This window comes from Protobothrops mucrosquamatus, unplaced genomic scaffold (genome assembly GCF_001527695.2).
Source record: "Protobothrops mucrosquamatus isolate PMUCROS unplaced genomic scaffold, P.Mucros_1.0 scaffold462, whole genome shotgun sequence".
Classification (NCBI taxonomy): Eukaryota; Metazoa; Chordata; class Lepidosauria; order Squamata; family Viperidae; genus Protobothrops; species Protobothrops mucrosquamatus.
In genome coordinates, this window is record NW_015386783.1 from 701,744 (window position 1) to 717,956 (window position 16,213).

General features: G+C 45.8%; 1 protein-coding gene across 1 annotated transcript; it reads left to right on the top strand.

The window, feature by feature from the left end:
• Positions 1-651: 651 nt before the first annotated feature.
• PLAT (plasminogen activator, tissue type) lies at positions 652-12,335 on the top strand. The gene is made up of 13 exons (XM_029284247.1): positions 652-717; positions 2,117-2,168; positions 3,210-3,341; positions 3,566-3,679; positions 4,575-4,749; positions 5,350-5,441; positions 6,757-6,928; positions 7,323-7,408; positions 7,841-8,030; positions 9,553-9,689; positions 9,869-10,009; positions 11,882-12,030; positions 12,177-12,335. Exons 1-13 carry the CDS (start codon positions 652-654, stop codon positions 12,333-12,335), a joined length of 1,665 nt encoding a protein of 554 aa, XP_029140080.1.
• Positions 12,336-16,213: the final 3,878 nt, after the last annotated feature.

Sequence of the window (16,213 nt, forward strand, 5' to 3'; positions counted from 1 at the left end):
GTGGCTTGATTACACCTTGGTACGTACCGTGCAAAACTGTAAGAGGACTTCTAGAGAAGATGATTTTCAAACTGGGGAAACTGAGCGTGAGGAAAGATAAAGTTTGCCCTGGGCAACTACTGCAGGGACATGAAGACGGTCCAAATTCTCCTCCCCGTGCTCCTCCAGGACCAGAAAAGGTTTAGTTTGGGGAGCTGACTTAAAAGACCTTGGAAGTCTGTTATGGCTGGGATGAATGAGTCACAGAAGTGAAGGCCCAGTGACCCAGACCAACAGAAAGCCAAAACCACAACCCCGTTTTCAGGCCAGAGAAGCTACTTTCCACACTTGGGAGGCAGGGACCAGAAAGGAAGCAGCAGATCTGGGGCAATATTATGGGATGGAGATACGCTGCATGAGCAGATCAGCCTAGCTGCCTTAAACTGGTGTCCATGGTGCTGTCATGCAGCTGCTGCTGCTCAGTCTTTAGCTGACTCAGGAGAAATCCTCCCCCAGCCATCTGTTCCCATTATGCCTCTGGCTTATGTGTGCTTTGCTTGCCCTCCCCACCCGTGCCTTGCACTGAGTCTGCGCCCTTCGGTTGCCTCCTTAGGCTAATGTCTCTCCTTGGATGTCTTTCAGGGGTTTTCTTGCTTGCTGAAAGGGAATAAAATGGGCCTGAGACAGACTCTTCTCTTCCTCCTCCTGGCAGGAGCCCTCACCCTGCTTCAGTGCCAGGTAAGAGGCCAGCGCGCCCATCGGTCTGTTTTTCTCCGGCTTTGCTGGGCAGCTGAGTGTGGTTTTGTGGACTCTGTCAGAAAACAGATGGGGTTTGTTTTCTAAGCTTGGCTGGAGTGGTGTCACTGATCAAAAGGATATTTACTTGGTTCTTGGAACAAAAAGGCTCACTGCCAAGTTCACAGAGCTGAGAAGGAAGATCTTTTCTGCAGGCGGGCTTAGACCTTTGAAAGATACAAAAGGAAGAATGATGAGAGAGAATTATCCAGTTCAGCAAATCTCTGAGCTGGATCGAAGCCCAGTCACAAGGAGCTTTCTAAAAAGGAAGGCTCTTAACAGAATAGCAGAATCGAAAAACAGAGTTGGAAGGGACCCTGGAGGTCTTCTAGTCCAACCCCCTGCTCAAGCAGGAAAACCCTATAACTTTTCAGACAGATGGTTATCCAATCTCTTCTTAAACGCCTCCACTGATGGAGCACCCACAACTTCCAGAGGCCAGCTGTTCCACTGGTTAATTGTTCTCACTGGTAGGAAATTTCTCCCTAATTCTAGGTTGTTTCTTTCCTTGATAAGTTTCCATCCATTGCTTCTTGTTGTCCCTTCAGGGGCTTTGGAGGAGAGGTTGATCTCCTCTGCTTTGTGACAGCCCCTCAAGTACTGGAAGACCACTATCATCTCAGCTTTTTAATGTTGTCAGGTGTGAATGAAATATTCCTGCTGCTTTTCACTCTTAGCATTTCTACTATTAAAATAAAAAACCTGCCTTCATTTCTTTTTCATTCATTAGTTGTATCTCTAAACTGCAGCATCCAAGGAAAAGGATGGTGAAGGTAGGGTCATTATCCGAAGGTGGTACCCATGGTGTCCTCATGCAAGCCCTGTCCCTCTTGTGTATGTACACAAAACATGGCTTGCACTGGGGTTTTGCATGTCGCACGTTGTGATGCGCCTACACAGCCTACGGACACCCTGGTTTATGAAACACTGTTCTTCCAAAGACTCAAGCAGCTTGTCCTAAGAGTAATGAGAACTATGATAATGAGTAGTACTATGAGAAAAGATTAATGAGAACAATTAATCAGTGGAACAGCTTGCCTTCAAAAGTCATGGGTGGTCGTCACTGGAGGTGTTCAAGAAGAGATTGGACAATCTTTTGTTTGAAATGGTATAGGGCAGGGTTGGCAACCTCGGCTCTTTTATGACTCATGGACTTGAGTCAACTTGGGAGTTGAAGTCCATGAGTCATAAAAGAGCCGAGGTTGCCTACCCCTGGTTTAGGGTCTCCTGCTTGAGCAGGGGGCTGGACTAGAAGATCTCCAAGATTCCCACTTTCCTAAACCTTGGGGTCTAATCAACTTTCTATTCTTGATTATTTGGCTTGTTCCTTTTCTTTTTCTAGGAGCTGTTTGTACGCGTTATCCACAGTGGCCGAGAAGGTCAACTAAGAAGAGGTAAGGCGCCCATTGGAGGAGACTATGGATGTTTTCCACTTCAACCCTCAGACAAACTCTTTAAAGAGACCCAACCTGGAACTAAAGAGAAATTTCCTGACAGTGAGAACAATTAATGAGTGGAACAGCTGGCCTCCTGGAATCGGGAGGTTTTCAAGAAGAGAAGTGGACAGCCATTTGACTGGGATGGTTTAAGGCTCCTGCCTTGAGAAGGGAGTTGGATGAGAAGAGCTCCAAGGACCCTTCCAACTCTATTTATAATTCTATATTCTAAATAGGAAGAAGATGGCTGACCGCCCAAGGGATGGAGTGCCCAAAGAGTAAATGCTGGGGGAGTGGGGGGGGGATGGGAGTTCAGTGCATTTGCAAATATCTGCAGATCCTACGAACAGCAAGGAACTGCCTGCATGGATCCTCCAAAACAGGAGTAGAAATCCAGTCCTCTCTCTGCAGCTTCTGTGCCTCTACAAGATTTTGGGGAAGATTCTTAGGGCTCCTCAAGAGAGCCAGCAGATTCACACATTTTGAAAAAGAGGGCTAGGGGTTAGCCAGGCTTTGCGCCTACAGACTAATCTGACAAGTGTGTTGCTTTCAGATACGGCACGCCCTTCGCTCTTTCTTTTATGTTAAAATAAGCATGTATCGGCCTTTCCTCATAGAATGCCAGGCTGGTGTAGGAAATACCATAAAAACAATAAACCATCCCAATAATAAAACCAGATCAATCGCAGCGGGATAAACGCAGGAAAAGCACACGATTGTTCACTCGGGTCAACCAGCTTTATAAAAACAACTTCTGCTGCCCAAGCAAACAAACAGGTTGTGAACTGGCACTGCAGAGAACGCTTATCTGAAGAGGTTTGAGGGGCTTGCCAAATCTTTGGAAGGAGAAAACCTTTGGGGGAAAAATGAGGCTCGGAGGAGGAGAGTTGATAAAGGTTGTAGATTGTTCTGGGCTGCACACACAATGGTGAAGGGAAAGGCGGAACTGGCGCCCTGCCATCGAAACTGGGAAGGACTTCCTGTCTTTTTTGATTTCAGGCAGATGCAGAGACCCATTCACCAAACAGACCTACACTCAGAAGGAGAGTTGGCTCCGCCGAGTCAAAGGGAGAACAGAATATTGTCGGTGTGAGAACAGTGGCATCTTCTGCCATGCAGTACCTGTCAAAGGTGAGTTCCAGGAAGGAAGTTGGGCTGGGAGAAAACCATTTCCAACAGCTGTTCGTTGCAATCCTTTGTAGTGGGAATGATTGGAAACTGGACTGGAAAGCTTCTCTGCATGTAAAACCAGTTGTTCTGCCTTTGCATCATGGTTCTCTTCCTTCCCCAAGGAAGGGAAGACAGCCGGGCCACGGAAGGGGGAAATTAAGGGGCTGTTGTTTTCTCTCCCACAGGCTGCATAAAGCCACTTTGCCTCCATGGGGGCCGCTGCCAGCAAGCCTTGTACTCCCCCAACCTTTTCATTTGCTTCTGCCCCCCAGGCTTCTCGGGGAAGTTCTGTGAAATTGGTGAGTACGTGACAGGAGGATGAACTGATGGGTGCGTCGGGCGCAGGAAATCAGCAGATTCGGGCAGTTCAAATGAATATAAAAGTTTATTGCATGCTAAGGCTTTCAAGAAAGATCTGAAGCATTAATGGTCAAAGCAAATTAGCCATGGATAAGGGTCAGTGGAATTCAAGGTGGGCTGGACTTAGATCTCTTGTGGGCATGAAGGGACTTGAGATGGATGATGGGCATGACCCCTCCCTCGGACTCAGCCTGGTCATCTCCTACAGTGAGCCACCTAGGAAGACTCACTGTGCTGTGGTCCCTCCCTCTGGCTTTGCAGACTCCATTTCTATATGTGCAGCACTCAGTGTAAATACATATAATAGCATCTGCCTGCTCCAGATCATATCCAATTTCAACAATTAAAAGGGACCAAGCATGAAGAGCTTGTAGAAATCTAATGTGTAGTCTGTCCACAGCCACAATGTTCTACCAGTTGTTGGTGCTAGCCTTCAAGAGAAGAAGAAGAAGAAGAAGAAAAGGAGGGTCCACCTCAGACTCCAACTGCGAATCTATTGCTTCCCTTCAAGGGACACATGCTTTAAAAAAGCAAGGAAAATTGCAGAGTAGGATCCATTTCATGCATGCTTTAAAGCTGTGCTTCTCAACCTTGGCCACCTTAAAATGGGTGGACATCAACTCCCAGAGTTCCCCTCAAGCACGGTGGAGAGTTGACACCCACCCATCTTAAAGTTGCCAAGATTGAGAAATACTGCTCTACAGTTATGCTGGCTCAGGAATTTTGAGAGTTGAAGTCCACAAGTCTTAAAAGTTGCCAAATTTGGTGCGTGGAGAGTTCTCCAGAGGCAGTTTGAGAGAGACTCAGGGGAATGTTCCTTCTCCCCCTCTTCAGATACCAGAGCTGTGTGTTACCAGGATATAGGGGACACATACAGGGGGACCTGGAGCACCACGGAGAGTGGTGCAGAATGTGTGAACTGGAAGACCAAAGCCTTGCGCTTTAAGAGATTCCACGCAGATCGTCCAGACGCCTTGCTGTTGGGGCTTGGCGATCACAATTATTGCCGGTAAGAATTTTAATCCGGTACCAACTTGCTTTGTCTGACTTCTCCTTCCTCGTATCATGCACGCTTTGGAGGGGAACTGAAATGTTTTATAGCTGTATTTCTCAGTCTTTGGGGAACATTAAGCTGTGAGGACTTCAGGCCACTCCGCAGCTCCTCAAGTTCCATGGCTGGCTGGGGGATTCTGGGAGTTGAAGTGCACACAGTTTAAAGTTGCCTTGGTTGAGAAATGCTGGTCTATAAGAGCCAAAAATCAGGAGTTTGGTAGCACCTTTTCTGATGAACAAGTCTTATTAAAAAGTATTAAGTGTGAGCTACTGCGGGCAAAAATATATTCTTGGAATTAAATACATTGGACAGAAAAATGCTAAGATAAATCTTTGGTTTATGAACAGGTTTAGAGATTAGTAAAAGTGTTTTAATTAAGAAAAGGGAGGCCTCGGAAGCTAGTGGAAATGATACAACACCAGGATATTATGTTTTCTTTGGCATATTCCTTATGAATTACTTTCGTATGCATTATTAATTCCAAGATCCTTCCTCCCTCCCTCCTTCCCTCCAATAGACTCATAATCCTGAATATTCTATCATTGTCTTCTTTAGAAATCCAGATAAAAGCTCGAAACCCTGGTGCCATGTCCTTAAAAAAAACATGTACGTCTGGGAATATTGCAGCATTACATCCTGTGCCAACCGTAAGTTCAAACTCTTTATTGTTGTTTACTGAAAAAGTCAAGAGGACGCAGTTCCTAAGCTGGCTAAAAGTGGGATTTGTTACTCCATGGTTTATTCATGGCTTACTAAATGATTGGTAAAGTCATGAGTGGAGGGGTATAATATGGCTCATGATACATACAGTATATAGGCTGGGCAGGTTGGGGAATTTAGGAATTTTCAGATGGACCTGTTTTTAGGACTTATATGGCTCTTTTAGGCTATTTCCCAACCAAAAAAAATCCCCATTGTAATTTATTTATACATATATTTACATATATCTGTATTTGTATATATGTATGTACGTCTGCATACATATGCACACCCATACACATGTAGTGCTCTGTATTTGTTTGGTGCCATTAGCATTTTGATGTGTGCGGTGGCCTGGCTGGTCAACCGAAAGTTTGGCAGTTTGAGACCCAAGCACTGCACGACGGGGTGAGCTCCCGTCACTAGCTCCAGCTCCTGCCACCTAACAGTTCGAAAACATGTAAGTGCAAGTAGATAAATAGGTACCAATTCGGTGAGAAGGTCACAGCTTTCCGTGCACCTCAGTGTATAGTCATGCTGGCCACATGACCCTAGAAGCATCTTCGGACAAGGCTTGGCTAGAAAATGGAGATGAGCATTGTACCCTGGAGTTGGACACGACTGGACAGGGGAAACCTTTTCCTTTTTTTAAAATTAGCATTTTACTGTAATATCAGGCCAACTTGATAACTTTCTGGGCAATTTGTAGTTGCTTACTAAAGATCCCTGTTGAAAAGATGTACATTGTTTCCAGATGCTTTTGCTCTAGCAGTGGGCAAATTGAACATTTCAGGGCTTTATGGTTGCCCAGACACCCATCACTATAATAATCTCTCCAGGATTATATTTAAAAAAATGTATTTTGCTGCCTTGTATGAAGAGTTAGGATCCCTCTCATCATTCAAGTATTGGCCCCTACTTCAGCGGGGGACCTGTTGGGAAGTGTCCAGCCAGGCAGGGAGGAAGGGTCAAGATGGGAACTAGCCTGGGATCATAAAAGATTCAAAGCTGACATCCCCTAAGCTCCATGGAACATTATCTATTCCCAGGTGAAGGCTACCAATCTGGGGAGATTCCTGTATTATTGGCAGAATACATTAAAGTAGTTTGCTTGAACTACCTGTGTGTATCTAGTGGCTTGCATCTGACCAGATCTTTCCCTATATTCAGCCAACGTCAATAGAAGGGGGGTCTCCAAGCTAATGAATGAGAAAATGGGACTTTCCCTAACAAACCTATCCCTTTTCCTATTGTTTGCCAAAGAAAAACATTCCTGTATTTTGGGAAGAGGCACTGACTATCGGGGCGGACATCACCAAACAGCGTCTGGGGTGACCTGCCTGAGATGGGACTCCCACATCCTTGACAAGAAAGTTTACAACGCCTTTCATCCCGATGCCCATCAACTAGGCCTCAGCAGCCACAACTACTGCAGGTGAACCAGAAATGTATTTATTCAATTTCTACAGCTGCCCAACTCAACTAAGTGGGCTTTGAACGATGGAATCTCTGTGGAATATTCTTTGGCAGCAGGAGGGCCACAGTGGGTGAGGTTTGGACCGGGTGGGGGTGGTTCTGCTTTGTCCTGAGTTGGAAACGTGGAGATATTTCTTTGACTTATTTGAATGCTTGGCAACTGGCATGTACTTACGACGGTTGCAGTATCTTGGAGTCACGCGATCACCTTTTGCGACCTTCTGACAAGCAAAGTCAATGGGGAAGCCAGAATCACTTAAGAATCGTGTTGCTAACTTTAACAACTGCAGTGATTGACTTAAACAACCGGGGACTACAGTCTTCCCAACCTTCCCACTTCTTGTGTGTTACAGGAATCCTGACAATGACACTCAGCCATGGTGCCATACATTCAAGAACGGTGTGACCAAATGGGAACATTGTGATGTGCCAACCTGCTGTAAGTGGGTCCTTTCTCTGATTTATTTGAGACTCTTCTTCACAGGGATTGTGGCCCAAGCCTTATGCTGGGAATGGAGAACGAATGGATCTCAAGATGTGGCTGAACCACAATTCCTAACATTCCCTGCTGGCACGAGTAAAATGGGAAATAGCGGCTAAGCAACATTTTGCAGCCTACAGTCTGCCCATCTTATACTGACTACATCCGGCCTCTGTGGAGCATGCTGGTGTAGAGGTGTTTTGGTCTTCTTGTTCCCTTTTTGACTTGTCGATTGTCTCTTTTCCACAGTATGTCGATGTTGTTTCTGTGTCTACTGATGGCTCATTTGTCCAAATGCCAGGCTTCTAGAGTGATGGCAAACAGATGTTGATTTTCACTGCTTTGTCACCTCTAAATCTTATTCCTTGGCTCCTTCCTTCCCATCTGCAGCCACGTGTGGACTGAGGAAGCACAAGGTGGCTGAGATCCAGATCAAAGGAGGTGCATATTCATACATTGAGTCCCACCCGTGGCAGGCGGGCATTTTTGTGACCAACCGAGGTGCAGAAGGTTATCAGTGTGGTGGGATCCTCATCAATTCCTGCTGGGTCCTCTCAGCTGCTCACTGCTTTCCAAAAGGGTAAGAAATCAGCCTGTGACTCACGCTCTAGACTTTGGCTAGGAAGCAAATTCCTTGATAGCAGAGGAGAATTTCTGCTTTAGGCACAGAGGACCAAAACCGCTAACCAAGATCCTTTGTCTTGCTCAGTGTTCACAGCTGTTTGGCAGGGATTCTCGCTATTTCCCGGTGACTCCAAGGAACTGATCTGGGATCTTCTCTTGCATGCAAGGAAGTTAAAAGTGTCTTCTTCTTGCAAAATCTTCACAAGGGGGAGATTGTGTCCCAGGAAGCTGTGGAACGATTAGGGGTCCCAAAGAAACTTCAAGTTGCATTTCTCCCCCCCCCCCTTTCCTTCTGACCGTGATTTAAAGCTGCCCAAGAGCAAGCATCTCCATCATCCTCCAACTCTGGAACACCCCCCCCCTAGTTTTTGCATTTGCTTTGTCAAAATATTGCGAGCATCTTTCAAACCTGTGTTACCCTGTGGTAAGAGAGGCGGGCAATTCGTTTAATTAATAAATAAGTAAATAAATAAATAAAAGCCCTGGAAAGTACACAGAACAGAGGAGGATGTGCCGGGCTGTGTAGGTGCATTTGACTGCAGGGTGTAACTTCCTCAGAACATTAAAAAAAAGTCCTCCTGGATCATCTGCAGAGACATTGACGCTTGTTCCCACCCAACTATTCTGCAGCGATATTGTCTAAGCTGACTTATCACACCAAGCCGTGGTTTATATAAGCCATGGTTTGTTGCAACCACAGTGGGCTGGCTTTACACCTTATGGAAACTGTTTTCACTCAACAGCTGTAAAAACCCGAGCAGTCAATGAATGTCAACACACTGAGAGTTTTCTCCTTTTGCTGTTGGGGGTTTTGCAGCCAAAATGTATGCTATTTCTGGCACTATTAGCAAATGGAAAGAACAGGATGATTTTTAAGTGAAAGTCCTTAGCCAGTGTTTCTCAACCTTGACAATTTTAAGGCATGTGGACTTCAACTCCCAGAATTCCACAGCCAGCAATGCTGGCTGTGGAATTCTGGGAGTTGAAGTTCCACATGCCTTAAAATTGTCAAGGTTGAGAAACACTCGCGAATTCTGATAGCATAAAACCTTAGGTTTAAGTGACACCCTAACAAAGAATAAGGGGTCTATAGGGTGTATATTGAATGGAGCAAAATCTTATTCAGGAAGGGGAAAGAGTGTAAAACCCATCATCCGAGTCGAAAAGGTACCTTCGAGGAACTTCCTATCGGTTGCGACTCGTGTCCGGGAAGAGGTTCCTCAAATTCTTCTCCTGAACTAAAATCTTTTGAGCTCCTGTTCACAACTGCTGTCCTAAGCTACCCACCCACCCCCGCCGTTGCCTGCCCTCCCACCGTGGAACATAGAATAATAGGGCTGGAAGGGACCTTGGAGGTCCTGTAGTCCAACCCTCTGCTCATGGTTCCTATTGGGAAGAGAAAGGAGAGCGTTGCATTTGGAGGGAAGGAAGGTTGACCCTGGAAGCTGGCCCTCACCTGTGGTTTTTCTATACAGGAGCATCAACCCCCAACGCATCAAAGTCGTCCTGGGTCGGACGTTCCGTGTGAAATCATCAGACACAGAACAGGTCTTCCAAGTAGAGAGATATATTACACACGAGAAGCACAACTCCAGGACTTTGGATAACGACATTGGTAAGCCTTTTTCCTGCCTCCCTCCCGGCTTGGAGGAGATCTGCTTCTGACTGATCTCCTGCTCAAACAGGGGTTGGACTAGAAGACCTCTAAGGACCCTTCCGTTATTCTGAATTCTGCTTCTCGTGGGCCTTTCTCTCTCTCTCTCTCTCTCTCCCTTTTTCTCTCTGTTTGAACAGCCCTGCTGAAGTTGAAAGAACATTCCGAAAAGTGTGCCACAGAAACTGACAGCGTCCGTCCCGTTTGTCTCCCTGAAGCTGGACTCCAGCTGCCCGACTGGACGGAGTGTGAGGTGTCCGGCTACGGCAAGCATGAAATGGGTACGTGAGGATCTCTTTCACCGGCACTGAGGGCCGGAGGACAATCTGGCTGCAGAAGCTTCTGGACAGACAGAGCGCTGGACATTGTATTACCGGCTTTCTAGGGCAGAATTGACCCTTGCTGGAAAGAGGGCCCGGGTGTTCTCATGTTGGCTGGGGAATTCTGAGCATTGAAGTCCACCAGTCTTAAAGTTGCCAAGATTAGACACTCCTGTTTTAGGGGGGGGGAATAAAAAACCACAATTTTAAAAAAGTCCAGTCTGTTTCCAGAAATACTGGGCTTTGGGGAAAAGAAAATCTTGTTGAGAAATTTCCAAGACCAGCCTCGTGGGTGATGGACTCTCTAGAGAGCTCTCCTCTTGGCTGAAAATGAGCTAGGTCAATTCATGATGGAAAAAAGACATCTGTTATATTCTACCCTCCCTAAACAAACAGCTTCCTTCTGCTGAATTGGATGCAGCAGTCATGTCTGTGACTTACATTCCTATCCAGTTGCTAATCAGCTGATACGGCCGTGTTTACATCCCAAAGCATCTGCTTTCTGTTAGAGCACATCCCATCCTCAAATCATAACCTCCTCCTCCTAGAATTCCCCTTCTTCTCAAATCCCTGTGCTGTGATTGTGGCAGCCTCACATGGCCCCAGTGCTCAGGGAAAGGGCTTCGGAGATGGCCAGAGGCAAAGCTCAAAACACCGAGCAATAGCTTTTTTTGAATGAAGGCGAATCTACGTGTCCCGGGATAATGTTGCAGGATCCAATCTGGGTCAGTCACTGGGGATCAGAGATGTCGCCTTCCGAGCTTCCGATTGCTCCTGTAACTATGTAGGACAGCTAAGGACCAGATGGCAAGAACACAAGGGAGCGGTCGGACGAGGAGACCCGAACTCCTTGATAGCCTCACGCTGCAGTGAACAAGGACATACTTCAATGTCACAGCTACTAAGATTGTTGGACGAGCAGGCACAAAAACAGCCAGGGAAGCCTGGGAAACAGGCCCCTCCTCAAGTCAACAGGAATGTTGATTTACCACCAGCTTATCCAATAGTTAGGAGGCAAAGGCTTGGCAGCACAAGCAACCCACAGCCAAGGACTTAATAGCCAGCCATCGACACCCTACTCAACATCTAAAAAGCCACATACAGCAGGCCCCATATAAATACCACACGCAGAACAGCACAAAGCACACACTTGGCTAGAGAGAAGTTCCCTGAACATGGGCTCCATGGCCGTACGTCTACATTTTGCCCAATTCCACAGCATCTACCTTTTTATATTTATGGATTTTTTATCTTCTTTTTCTTTTTTGCATGGAGGAATAATTTGTCTGATGGCAGAATCCAGAGGCTGTCTTCCCTCTCTGGATGTTCCCGGATGTCCTTTAATTCCTTCTGTCTAATCACTTCAATTTATTCTCTTAGTCAGATGCTGAGTTTATGCTAGGAGAGTGCTCCTTTTTTTAATTTCTCATAACAAAACTTGTCCCATCCTATGAACAGAAAACGAAGGACCGACGACCTTTCGAACGTGTTCCAAAATGTACATCAGGAGTTAAATGTTGGATCAGTTCGGTGTTTTCCTTCGGGCCACGAAGTCAATTTAGCCTAGACGTAAGTGTGTCGTGAGATCTGATCTAAGGTTTCTCAATGTTGTGGGTCAACACGTTCTGGGAAGTGTTGTTTTCTTGACTTGGTCTCAGACAGCATACTGTTTACATCGTCATAATATTGTATCTTTGAGCATTCGATATCATCTGAAGGCGCTTGCATTTTGTGAACCCAGAATTAAGGTCGAGCAAATTGTACGAAGCCCAATATTTATGATCCAGAAGAACCTTTTCCCCTCTCTTCACAATATTCCTTTCTCCCAAACAGCTTCTCCTTTCCACTCAGAACGTCTAAAGGAAGGACACGTGAGGCTCTATCCAGACAGCTTGTGTACATCTGCACGACTTGCCAAAAGGACAGTCACCGAGAACATGTTGTGTGCAGGAGATACCCGACACCTCCATGACGCCTGCCAGGTAACATCCAAAATGTTAAGAATAACCTTGTAGGATCAGTCTGAAGGCCCAGCATCTTCCGAGTAGTGTTTCCATCAGAAAAGCTAGGCCTTGTGGGGAGCTGTTGTCGCTCACTCGCCCCTTCTCCGATTTCTCTCCTCCCGCAGGGCGATTCGGGAGGCCCCCTGGTTTGCCTGCACGAGGGCCGCATGAAGTTAATCGGCATCATCAGCTGGGGCGTGGGTTGCGCCGCGAAAAACACGCCGGGCGTTTACACGAGAGTGGTTCGCTACCTGAACTGGATCCAGGAGAACATGCGTAACTGAGAAGCCTGTTGGGCTTCCTCCGACGACCTCCTTGCATCAGGGAATCACACACTGGAATCCGGGCTGGGAAGCTGATGTTAACTCTTGGGGAGGAGGACACACACTTTGTGCGGTGCCTCTCTCCTGCAACGATGAGTTTGCGGTCTGCGCGGCTGTGCTTAGGAAGCAGGCTCAAACGATAGGTTTTTTTTTCCCCAAGAAGCATTTCTAGGCCTCTCTCAGACCAAACACTGACAGGTAGTCCATAACATACCAACACAACGGAGTCCAAAATCTCTTGTCGCTAAGCGAGACAGTTGTTAAGTGAGTTTTGCCCCAATTTACCACTTGTCTTGCCACAATTGCAAAGTGAATCACTGCAATCGTTAAGATATTGATGAATATTGGGGTTGAAATGAGGGGTCCTTGGTGCTCTCTGAGCTTGCAGACGTTTCATGACCCTAACTAGGTTAACATCATCAGTGCTAGGAAGGGGTGCTGTTTGCTGTCAGTTTGTATTCTGGGGTCTTGCCTGTCTGGGTGGGTGGGTGGGCGGTCTTAGGGATTCTCTGGTAGGGCTGTTTACGAATGGCTCTGTGGCAGTTCCTTGATGGGGGTCCTGCTTCCTTGACTGTTGATCTGAAGGTGACCCTATGCTGATCTGAGTGCTGATTACTGGGTTTTGGGACTGGTTGATGGCCTCTTTTGAATAGTCTACAGATGTTGCTAATGTCTATGTGTCTGTTGATGGTGGATTTGCCAGGCTTCTAGAAATCCCCTGGTGTTTTTGGATTTGGCCTGCTCTAGGACTGTCACATTTCCCCAGTTGAAACGACGGTTAAATCTGTCGATCTGTTGTGAAATTAAAGAATTTTCATCGTGCCTTTTGGCTGCCAGATATTAACACAATTGTTAAAGGAATCTGGCTTCTCCATTGACTTTGCTTGTCAGAAGGTCCCAAAAGAGGATTATGTGACCCTGGGGCGCTGCCACCGTCATAAATACATGCCGGTGGTCAACCACCCAAAATCTGATCACGTGACTATGGGAATGTGGCAACAATCATGTGAAAAACGGTCGTAAGTCACCTTTTTCAGTGCTGTTGTAACTTCAGTCACTAAACTAATTGTTGTAAGTTGAGGACCACCTCTATTTGTCACAACAACATCTGAGAATTGCCTCTGCCTTTAGTCTTCTTTGGGAGACTCTGAGTACAAGGATCCTAGGCTGGCCTTGGGGGTTCCTCAAATATGCCTCCCCTAGTTGGTTTTTTGGAAAAAAAAACCCCTGCTTTCTATAAATTAAGGGAAGCACTTCAAGGTCTTTTCTACCATACTGAAGAAATCCTTGGGAGAAAACCAATTCATAGAATTACTAAGGGTTTATATATATATATATTTAAAGGAGGACTCGGTAGTCACTTGGGCACCCCTCTCTCCCTAAAGCTTCAAAAGATTATTTTTATACTCTGTAAATATTTCACATTCTCTGTATAAAATCAAAAACCCACTTTCCGATGTACAAAGCGACAGAGCTGTCTTCTGCTCATCGAGAACGCCTTTGAGAATTCTTGTACGTTTTAATGCATTAAACTATTTTAAGTTACTTGAAGGTTATCCTCGATTTGCTCATTGTGCATCACACCGTACCTGGCACAGAGTTTGCCTGCTATGTTTATGTATGATTTACTGGACTCTGTGGCAGGGGCATTTGTAGGGGGACAGGGATAAAATGCCCACATTACAATACCATCTTATGGTATGATCATTGCCTCATTGAATTGTTAAGATTTCCCTTATTGTGGGGTCCTTATTTCATCGCCAAACTAGGTAACATGAGTGCTAGACTTGAAACATCTGCAAGAAAACCACCAAGCTCAGAGAGCACCAAGGACCTCAGTTCAACTCAGAGCTACCAATATCCTATCAGACTTCTCTCAGCAAAGTGCAAATCCTACGTAGACCTGAAGTCCATAGGACTTATAGAATTTATGAATAAGAATATGTTCAATCTTCTTTGTAGAATGACATTAAGATCGGGCCAAAGTCCTATGGAGTTACGGGGTCTTGTTTTCACAGGAAGTCATCAGATGTCTCTCAGATGTCCGCAAGTAGCCCAGAAAGACTTATTAGTAATCCAGAAATGGACTGCATCCCTTAATATTTCTACAGTGTTGGGAACAATGATCACTCCAGAAGTTTAACTCAGTGAAAAATAATTGCCAACATTCACTTGTGATTTTTTGCTCCTTTAGGAAATAACTTCATGCAGCAACTTAATCCCTTGGGTCAAGGATCATAGAACTACATTCCTTTTAAATTCCAAGGTCTATCAGCTCTGCCAGTATGATCCCTGATCAAAGGAGCTTCCTTTAGATCTGGAGAGCTACTAGTGTCCTACATCTTCCTGAAACTACAAGCTCAAAGCAAGACATTGGAAGGTTGGAATGACCTTTGGGCTGTCATGGTTCCGATGTTGACATGGGCAATTATGGAGTTCCTTGTGGGAGGGGGGCTGGAATTGGGGGAGAGAGCAGGATGCTAAACTAAACGTTACCAGAATAAAATCCTAGGGCTGGAAGGAACCTTTGGAGGTCTCCTAGTCCATCTCCTGCAGAGGGAAGGAGTCCTTATTCCATCTCAGACAAGTGGCAGTCCAGTCTCTTCTTGAAAACCTCCAGTGATGGGAGATCCCACAATTCTGTGAGGCAAGTTGGTCCATGGATTAATTACTCTGTGAAGACCTAATTAGTTCTGATTCCATTTCCTACACTTGCCTGAAGATTTATTTTGCTTATTATTTCAAAGTCTGTGGTCCCTTCTGCCCCACCCCCCCCCCCAGCATCATTCAGGACAAGTGCTAACCATCTAAAACTAGAAGCAATTTTTAAAGACAATAAAAACCAACTACAATAATTAGCCCGCCTAAACGGCTGGGAGGGACAGAAGGATCTTCCGAGCTTTTGACTGAAATTGGAAAGAATGGAGGCCGAGGGCCACTTGGGTCCTCAGCCTTGGTGGTGAACACATCTGGATATCTGCAGGCTCCTTGGAAATGAGCCTCTCAACTCAAGACAGACCTTCTGGACAGAACTCCTCTCTGGTATGAACCATAAAGCTGTTTTGATTCCTCAAACAAGGCTGCCTCTCTTCAGAAGTCCCCCTGGTTTGTTCACAAAAAAGCATGCTAACTCTTGGGCTTGTATCTCCATCTACTGAACTGAAGGAAACGGTGCATCCTAAAAGGTCTCCAGGAATCATCCCTCTGAAGCCTGTATCTTTTGCATCAAGGCAGGTGTCACCTGGGGAAAAAAAAATCCCCCCCTTTCCTGGAGACACACAAACGTGGCAAAAATTCAGAAAGAGCCTGGTTAGCCCCTTTTCCAACCAAAGGCCTAAAACACAAAAGAGCGTGCCTTGAATACAATTTGTCGGTCAGAAAAGGTGCATCAGATCCTGGATTTTGGGACGGGAGAGACAAGTGGATGTTCTTTTTGAGTCTTTTGAACACCAGATCCTTGCAAAGTTCTTCGATCGTAACACAAAGAGGAGTGCCAAAGAGCTCAACTTTGACCGCAAGATGCACAAAAGCAAACAATGGACATTCTCAGACAAACATCTATTAAGAATGCAATATTTGCATTTTACATCTGGTGAAATCCTGGTTAAATAGTGCAAATAAAAGATGACAGCCAGTCTCAGATGGAGGCTTTCTAAAAAACCTAGGCTTTTAAAAAAATAATCCTGCTGCTACAAGTAGGCAGGCAGGCACACACACACGCACCCCTTGCAATGACCGGGCCATAATTTTCTTCCTGCCCTGCAACAGCATCCCAACTCACAGCCACTTTAAGGGAGAGGGAGAAAGAGAGGGAGGAGAGGAGAAGAGAAGAGAGGAAA

Bases quoted from the DNA above. Each gene is read 5' to 3' on its own strand.
- PLAT (XM_029284247.1), top strand. From the start codon at position 652: ATGGGCCTGAGACAGACTCTTCTCTTCCTCCTCCTGGCAGGAGCCCTC. The intron at 5,442-6,756 runs GTAAGTTCAAAC...TGTTTGCCAAAG, and splicing joins CATTACATCCTGTGCCAACC to AAAAACATTCCTGTATTTTG. The intron at 10,010-11,881 runs GTACGTGAGGAT...TCTCCCAAACAG, and splicing joins CTACGGCAAGCATGAAATGG to CTTCTCCTTTCCACTCAGAA.